At 59.3% G+C, this 8,395-nt stretch overlaps 2 protein-coding genes across 7 annotated transcripts in view; one reads left to right on the plus strand and one right to left on the minus strand.

The window, feature by feature from the left end:
* SLC4A2 (solute carrier family 4 (anion exchanger), member 2) overlaps positions 1-3,658 on the plus strand; it is an 18,959-nt gene extending 15,301 nt beyond the window's left edge. For 3 of the 4 annotated variants that reach the window (XM_011941499.1, XM_011941498.1, XM_011941500.1), the window contains 7 exons: positions 1,162-1,416; positions 1,522-1,611; positions 1,797-1,963; positions 2,382-2,635; positions 2,733-2,902; positions 3,142-3,315; positions 3,419-3,658. In XM_011941499.1, coding sequence (XP_011796889.1) covers positions 1,162-1,416; positions 1,522-1,611; positions 1,797-1,963; positions 2,382-2,635; positions 2,733-2,902; positions 3,142-3,315; positions 3,419-3,499 — 1,191 coding nt within the window. In that variant the 3' untranslated portion in view covers positions 3,500-3,658. The remainder of the gene's footprint in view (positions 1-1,161; positions 1,417-1,521; positions 1,612-1,796; positions 1,964-2,381; positions 2,636-2,732; positions 2,903-3,141; positions 3,316-3,418) is intronic. The other variant, XM_011941501.1, reaches the window with a different exon arrangement.
* Positions 3,659-3,748: 90 nt separating this feature from the next.
* On the minus strand, positions 3,749-7,979 carry FASTK (Fas-activated serine/threonine kinase). 3 transcript variants are annotated; one of them, XM_011941496.1, is made up of 10 exons: positions 7,787-7,979; positions 6,614-7,036; positions 6,048-6,146; positions 5,688-5,827; positions 5,003-5,216; positions 4,745-4,904; positions 4,436-4,527; positions 4,227-4,362; positions 4,039-4,153; positions 3,749-3,958 (listed from the first exon to the last, which is right to left on the minus strand). In XM_011941496.1, exons 1-10 carry the CDS (start codon positions 7,866-7,868, stop codon positions 3,851-3,853), a joined length of 1,569 nt encoding a protein of 522 aa, XP_011796886.1. In that variant the 5' UTR covers positions 7,869-7,979; the 3' UTR covers positions 3,749-3,850. The 3 variants fall into 3 exon arrangements, with proteins under 3 accessions (XP_011796886.1, XP_011796885.1, XP_011796887.1); XM_011941495.1 differs by having other exon boundaries at positions 5,967-6,146; XM_011941497.1 differs by lacking the exon at positions 6,614-7,036 and having other exon boundaries at positions 5,967-6,146.
* Positions 7,980-8,395: the final 416 nt, after the last annotated feature.

Genomic DNA, 8,395 nt, shown 5'->3' on the forward strand with positions numbered 1-8,395 from the left:
CCAGACTGGTCTTGAACTCCTGGCCTCAAGTGATCTGCCCGCCTCGGCCTCCCAAAGTGCTGGGATTACAGGTGTGAGCCACTGTGCCCAGCCAGAATCTCATACTTTTATTTTTTAAAAACTTGTATATTTAATGGCACAGTGGCACCATTAGAGCTCACTATTACTTCAAACTCCTGAGCTCAAGTGTTCCTTCTTCCTAAGCCTCCCTAATAGCTGGGACTACAGGTGGGCCCCATGCCCAATTTTTAAATTTTTTGAAGAGGCCTGCCTAGATTGCCCAGGCTTGTCTGGAACTCCTGGCCTCAAGCGATCCTCCTGCCTTGGCCTCCCAAAGTGTTGGGGTTATAGGCATGAGTCACCAGGCCCAGTCCATCTTTTTTATTTTATTTTATTTATTTGTTATTTGTTTTTTTGAGACAGAGTCTTGCTCTGTTGCCCAGGCTGGAATGCAGTGGTGTGACCTTGCCTCACTGCAACTTTGGCCTCCCGGGTTTAAGCGATTCTTCTGCCTCTGTCTCTGCCTCAGCCTCTTGAGTAGCTGGAATTACAGGTGCCCACCACACCCAGCTAATTTTTGTATTTTTAGCAGAGACAGGGAAGGCTGGTTTCGAACTCTTGACCTCAAGTGATCTGCCTGCCTCGGCCTCCCAAAGTGCTAGAATTACAGGCGTGAGCCACTGCACCCAGCCTGTTTTTTTATTTTAAAACATATATTATTTTTAATTTGCTTTTAAAACTCACATTTTTAATAACAAAGGTACATGCTTTTGTTAAAATGTCAAACAATCCAGGAGTGTAGAAAGGGGAAAGACTCCAGAGGTGACAGTCAGTCTGGGCATCAGATGTGTGTAAGAGACCACTCTCTGGTCCTCTGTGCTCATGTCCTCCTCCTTTAGGCTCCCGGATCCTCTCTGAGCCTGGCTGGTGCCACTCACCAGCTGCTTTCCTGACTTAAACCAGCCGCTCGGTCTTTTCTGCCCCACACTGCCCTGTGCTCACAGCTGGTTCTCTAGGTCATTGTCTTAATTCAACAAGACAAGCTCTTTGAAAGCAGGCCAGCCTTTCCCCTGCCCCACCCCTTCCACCTGACACTCACTGAGCCCCAGGAATCTTTTCTGCAGTCCAGCTGATGGAGGCCATGTGGCCTCCTCTCCCCAGATCTTCCAGGAGCACCCCCTGCATGGCTGCTCAGCCTCCAACAGCTCAGAGGTGGACGGCGGTGAGAACATGACATGGGCCGGGGCAAGACCCACGCTGGGGCCGGGCAACAGGAGCTTGGCTGGGCAGTCTGGGCAGGGGAAGCCCCGGGGCCAGCCCAACACGGCCCTGCTGTCACTGGTGCTCATGGCCGGCACCTTCTTCATCGCCTTCTTTCTGCGCAAATTCAAGAACAGCCGGTTCTTTCCTGGCCGGGTGCGTGGGCTTAAAGGCCAAGAGGGGGTTAGGGGCAGGAAGGGGGGTGGCAGGAAGTCAGTGGCTGTGGTGGCAGGCCTCTGAGTGGTGTGCCTGCCCACTCAGATCCGGCGGGTGATTGGGGACTTTGGGGTGCCCATCGCCATCCTCATCATGGTGCTTGTGGATTACAGTATTGAGGACACCTATACCCAGGTAAGGTGCTGCCCGCAGCAGGCAACAGCTGCTGCCTCCACCGCCCTGGGTCTAGGTGTTCCCCTCCAGCCTCCAAACCCAGCCTGTCCTTAAGCTTAAGCCTGTCCTTAAGATGCCAACCCCTTTCCATGGCATGCCCTCCACATTACCTTAACCCTTGTCCCTACACTGTGTCTGCCCTGCAGAAGCTGAGCGTTCCCAGTGGATTCTCGGTGACTGCCCCAGAAAAGAGGGGCTGGGTCATCAACCCTCTGGGGGAGAAGAGCCCCTTCCCGGTGTGGATGATGGTTGCCAGCCTGCTGCCCGCCATCCTGGTCTTCATCCTCATTTTCATGGAGACACAGATCACCACGTGAGTGGTCCTGGCTGAAGGGATATGAGAGGCCAGAGCCCCAGACCAGGCTGGGGAACTCAGCGTGGAACCTCCAGCCACACAAGGCAATCCCAGGGACCTCAGGGAACCTTGGATGCCTAGATGGCCACAGTTTAATCTGTAGACAGCAGAAAAACCCCCTGATGTTTGCTGGGACAGGAACAGCACGTGGAGAGGCAGGCCAGCCTGGCAGTGCTAGCTGGGAGCTGTTGTGGAGGATAAGGGCTGGGGGCTGAGGTTTTGCTGCTCTATAATGGAATTTGAATCCTGACGGAATGGACAGGGACCACCAGGTTCCAAAGCCAGATGGAGGGACTGGCTGGGCATTCTGGAAAGACCCTGTGGTCTGTGGAGCTGAGTCCAGCCTGGGCCTTAGCAGCACCCCTCCCTCTCTCAGGCTCATCATCTCCAAGAAGGAGCGCATGCTGCAGAAGGGCTCCGGCTTCCACCTGGACCTGCTGCTCATTGTGGCCATGGGCGGCATCTGTGCCCTCTTTGGCCTGCCCTGGTTGGCTGCTGCCACTGTCCGCTCCGTCACTCACGCCAACGCGCTCACTGTCATGAGCAAGGCTGTGGCACCTGGGGACAAGCCCAAGATTCAGGAGGTCAAGGAACAACGGGTGACGGGACTGCTGGTTGCCCTGCTTGTGGGTACGTTGCCTCTTGCCCTTCCCTTCCCAGTGGATTCCCCAGGGCCAGTGGGTCCAGGGGACCCCGTGGCCAACTATTTATCCTGCGCCTCCCATAGGCCTCTCCATAGTTATCGGGGATCTGCTCCGGCAGATCCCCCTGGCTGTGCTCTTTGGAATTTTCCTGTACATGGGAGTCACCTCCCTTAATGGGATCCAGTTCTATGAACGGCTGCATCTGCTGCTCATGCCACCCAAACACCACCCAGATGTCACTTACGTCAAGAAGGTAAGCTCCCCCAGCTCCCCACTGGAAGGGGTGTGCCTCTGGCCATCCTGGTCTACTTGGGTCATTCTCCAGCTGCCCCTCCCATCTGCCCACTTCAGCCAGCCCCCACCTCCTCTCTGTACCAACCCGGCTCTGTGGCACCTAGGAATGTTCTTCCATCCCCGACTCTGAAGAGGGGAGAGGCTCTTCCCAGCAGCAGGCTGGGGAGGAACCTGGGCTCACCTGTCTCCGCCCCCCAGGTCCGGACCCTCCGTATGCACCTGTTCACGGCCCTGCAGCTGCTCTGCCTGGCCCTGCTCTGGGCCGTCATGTCCACAGCTGCCTCCCTGGCCTTCCCCTTCATCCTCATCCTCACAGTGCCGCTCCGCATGGTGGTGCTCACCCGCATCTTCACCGAGCGAGAGATGAAATGTGTAAGCCCTCCTGCCTGCCTCCCCCAGTCCCTCCTGCCTCCCTGTGGATCTGGAAAGGCCCCCCGCCCCCCACTTCCCTTCTTGACCACCCCCCACCCCACAGCTGGATGCTAACGAGGCAGAGCCGGTGTTTGATGAGCGGGAGGGTGTGGACGAATACAATGAGATGCCCATGCCTGTGTAGCCGCCGCCGAGGGACAGCCGAGGGACTGATGGACGAGGGGACAGGCTGGTGGGATGGGGTCCCCCTCCCATGCCCCTCCCTCCTTTTTATTTAAGTGAATAATTTAATGTCCCCTCCTCCCCCACTGCCCCTGCAGTAAAGTGCTTTGGCCCCCACCTATCTCTGGCCTTTTGTCTTTGTATGGGGGGCATGAATGGGAAAGAGGCGGGAGACCCAGCTCTGCTCCCCATCCCAAAACAGATTCACAATGGGGAAGGAAAAGAACTTTAATGAGAAATCAAAACATAGGGAACCAAAGTGCAAATCATCCACCCCCCATGGGGGGGCCATCCTGAACCCCACATCATCCCTTCAGCCCCCTTCAGGCCCCCAGCGCAGGCCCAGGGCCTGGAGCTTCTGCCTCAGGTAGCTCTTGAGCTGGGGCAGGCCTCTCTGGGACTCCAGTTCCTCGAAGGGTAGCTGTGGGGAGAGGAGAGGGCAGCAGGTTACCCGCAGGCCGGGAGTAAGGATGCGCCACAGGGAAGGCCAGGGCCACTCACCGGCAGGAGCTGGTAGCCCATCAGGCCCAAGTGCCGCTCCCTCAGGGCCCTTGAGCCCAGCAGGACCCTGCCGTCCCGGCAGAAATGCCAGCGTTCCCGCAACACCAGCACCACCCTGCAGGGGGAGGGATGTGGTTCAGGGCATGGCGGGCAAGGTGGCCAGAGCTCCCCCACCCTGCCTCCATTACCTCTGAGCAGGGTCTCGAGTAGTGGGGCTAGAGGCAGCCTGGCCCTGTAGGCAGGACCTTGGTGGGTATGGCAGGAAGGGGTCCTGGGTCCTCACGGGAAGCACAGCACCAGAGCTGCCGACGCACAGCAGGAAGTCTGGAGGGGAGCAGGGTTGGAGGCCTTAGCCAGAGCTTTGTCTCCATGGGCCCGCCACCTGCCCCTCACTCACCTGTGCAGTAGCCTGGAGGCACAGTCAGGTCCTGGCGGTATTTCTCCTCCCCCAGCAGCTGGCGCAACCCCTCAGCTACTATGTCCTTGTGACTGAGGAGAAACAACACCAGTAGCAGGAAGGGCCCGGCACCTCATCCTAGTCTGTCCCAGTCTAGTGCCACCACCCTGGGTAAAGCCCTCTCCTGCTTCGGGGCCCAGTTTTATGGTGGCTGAGAGCTCCTTAGCTTTGGCTTCATGGTCCCTCTGGCTTTTCCACTCTGCTGCTCCCAGGCCGGCCCCTCCCCTTACCCCAGGCTGCCCCATCCACCTGTACTTGCAGCGGGCACGGTCGGTGATGAGAGGCTGGGGAAAGATGGGCACTTGCTGCCTTCGGGGAAGGCGGGGACCCCGGTATCCTGGGAGCTCCAGCTCCACGGCCGTGTCCAGCAGGGAGAGGTAGCGACGCACAATCAGAGCATGAGGGGTGCCTGTGGGGAGGCGGGGACTGGGGCTCCGGGCTGCAGGCCACCCTGTTCCCCTGCCTCTCCAGCCCTCAGGGGCCCAGCCAGCCATCCTGGCTGCGTACCACTGATGTAGTTGATGAAGCCAGGGGAAAAAACAAAGTGCAGGGCTCTGAAGGGCAGGCACCGCAGTTGGCACAGTGACATCAAGATGTTGACTGTAGCCAGGGGTGCCACCCCTGCTTCCCGAGCCAGGATCCTCTCAAGGCAGGGCATAAACTGCTGTTCCAGGGGCAGGTAGTTCAGCCGCCCAAAGGGCAGAACCAACTTCTGTACCACCTGTGGAGGAAGAGCAGTTCATTACCCAGTGTGAAGTATTTCTGCAGTCATTTTTTACAAGCTAAGCCTTAGAGAGGCTTAGCCCTCAAGTTTGTAACACTGCTATAAAGACAGGACAGTCCCTACAGCCTCACAGTTCAACAGCAAAGCAGTCACAAGCTGCACGTGACTAATCACCACACAGGCAGAGGGGACATCGCTGTGGGGTTTGGCCCTGAAGACTTCAAGGAGAGGGATGGGTGGAGCTAGGATGGTGCTAAGAGTGCTTTGGGAAACTGCAGAGTTCCAGGAATGCATGCTGGTGACAGGAGGTGGGCAAGTCACAGAGCGGGTGTAGGAAAAGATGTCCCAGGGGACAGAGAGGGTGTGTCTGCTTCAGGAAAAGGCTAGCTGAGCTGCACAGGGTGCTGGGCCTGACGAGGTCCCTGAGAATGACTGAGAGATGCACTGGAGGGTGGGTGGCAAGCCCACCTTGCTGCTGAGCTGGGTTTCCTGAACCACCAGGAAGTGGGCAATGGCTTCCAGGAGCTGGGGCTCCCGCAACCGGTGCCGGGCCAGGTGCTGGGCCAGGAGCACCATCACATGGGGAGTCAGTTCCTCTGGCCTTGCCTCTGTGAAGAACAGCCTGTCACGCTGGGCCTTGGCTGGACCTCCAGCTGGCTCAATTCCACCTCAGCCCAGCCAACTGAGACCACCTTTCTCCTCCTGTCAACCCTCCCAACCCCATCTGACTTTAACCCCCTCCAGCACCTGCCAGGCTGCTGATCAGATGCTGCCGTGGATACCGCAGAAAACGGGGACAGCTTAGAGCAGCTTCCAACCTTTGCCCACCTCGGAGAAGGGGCTGCAAAGGGGGAGGTGGCTTCGGAGGGAGGCGGAGCCTTCGCTCCTGTTCCAGGGCACACACCAGGGGACCATCGGATGGAAAGCCTGAGGGGGAGAGGTAAAAGGCAGCCTGGTAACAGAGCTGTGCTGCTGTTCCAATCATGAGGTTACTTGAATTCCCCACCTTTCTCCTCTCTGTTTCCTGAGCAAGAAGGTGTGCTAGAGTTTAAGTGCAAACACTAGAGAAATGTCAAGTATCATGTCGCTATGAGGTATCAAAACGGTCTGTGGGGAGTACATACAAAGATGGCAAATAGGCTTTCATCTTGTACCAATTGTGACAAATTATGGTGGCTTCCTAGGGCACTCTATTAGCAGGAATCTGAGGTGGCACCCTAGCGAGGCTGGAAGGAGTGCATTCGTCTCATGATGTCTGCCACGGACACAGGACGGGAGCAGGAGCAACCATTCCTGGGCAAACGCCTGAGAGGCTGGGTTGTTGTCCTCTACTGTTCTCCCTATTCTTCATTAACACCCAGCCCCCCAGGCGCCCACCTCAAGCCCCTCCTCACCAAGTAAGACTGCAAGGTGCAGACACACGTGGATGGTGTGAATGTCAAAGGAGGGGCAGTTTCGGATGATGAGCTGACTCAAGTCCTGCAGTGTGGCCTGCTCCACAGGAGGGGGCCGTGGCCGAGACCCCAAGAGCTGGCCCAGACGACGAAGCGCCACCGAGTAATGGTGGGCGCGCACTTTGGTGGGGTTCTGGCCCAGCCAGCGCAGCAGCTCCCCAGGGCTCTTTGCCTGTTCCAGAAGCCGCTGCAGTCCTTGCACAGGACCTGCACTGGGGCCTCCTCCAAGAGGCCGGTCCGCCCATTTGCTGGGCCCCAAACAGCAGGGCTGTACTGGAGGGATCAGTAGCAGGCCAGACAGCCGAGCAGGGGAGGTCTGAGCAGAGAGCAGGACTCGAAGCATGGAGTTGGGTGATGGAGACCCTGAGGGGCAGCCCAAAAAAGGGGGTGAGGTTTTCTCCAAAGGGGAGAAAGACCTGCTACCTACTCCTTACCTCACTCCTCATTTAGGGGGCCTGTGGTCAGAGCAACCCTTTGTGACTGCTCTGGGCCTCTTCCCCACCCCGCCCCTCTGCCTCCTTCCACGCCTTTGAAACAGCAATCATAATCCTCAGTGTGCTCAGCGCACTACTTGCAAAGCAATTCCACATGCACCATCTCTGATGCTCCTTACACGCCCATGAAAAGTAGGCAGGGCTGGCATTACCTCATTTCACCGGTGGAGAAACGCAGGCCCAGAGCAGCGAAGGGGTTAAGCCCGAGGTCATTAACCGGGTTAGTGGTCGCGCCCAGTCTGGAGCCCAGGCGGCACCGGCGTGCACTCTCCCGACCACCTCCCTCTCCCGCAGGAGGCGGCGGCGGCACAGAGGGTGGAACGCGGGCTCCGCGGCTGGACGGCGCTGGGTTCCATGCTGGGCGCTCCCACTCACCAGCGGCGTGACCTTGGACAAGTGGCTTCGTCTAAGTCTCCTCACCCGTGAAATGAAAACGCAGCGCCCACCTCGCAGGGCGCGCGTGGAGCCCGAGTGCACCGCTTTGCGATGGAGTGGGGTCGGCGAAGTCGGGGGCCCCCACACCCACCCCGGCCCAGGGACGCCAGGAGACCGTGGCCGCTGCCGCTAACACCAGCTCCCGCTGCCCTCCCACAGCCCTCCCCGCAGGCGCCACCCCTACATGACTCCCCGGGCCCTGCGCAGGTCGCTCCCTCAGTCGGTCTCGGGGCCCGGGGGCCGGGTTCCCCCCGAGGCCTCCTCATCGGCTGGCCACCGAGTCCGCCATCTTCCCAGCAGCCCCCAGATAGCCGCCCGGACACCAATCCCGAAACAGCTATCGACAAGCGGAGACGTGGCTCCCGGCAGGCACTGCGAGCCAGGGAGCCGTGAGCCCCGCCCGCGGGAAGTGTGCGCGCGGCACCGGGGGCGGGGCCACGGAGGCCGGCGCAAAAGCCAGAGCAGAACGCGGGGGAGAAGGGAAAGCGGTGGAGGGCGCAGTCCGGGCCCTTCTCTCCCAAGGGGCGAGGACTTCCCCGCCCGCCATCCCGCACACACTCAGACACACTGCAAGAGTGAAAACTTCACAGTTACTTTAATCTGCACAGGTTCCGGGGAACTCCTATGCCCCTCCCCTTCACCTGCCTCCCACCGTCCTGGCGTCCCCAACTCAGCCCAAGGAGCTGTCAGGGATTGGAGGCGGCTGAGTCCTCCGGCAGAACGCTAAGACGGGCCCCGGGGGTGGCCGGGCTCTGCCCGGGGCCGAGGCAGCGACAGCAGATGCCCGACCCCG

This window comes from Colobus angolensis, unplaced genomic scaffold (genome assembly GCF_000951035.1).
Source record: "Colobus angolensis palliatus isolate OR3802 unplaced genomic scaffold, Cang.pa_1.0 Scaffold2, whole genome shotgun sequence".
NCBI lineage: Eukaryota > Metazoa > Chordata > Mammalia > Primates > Cercopithecidae > Colobus > Colobus angolensis.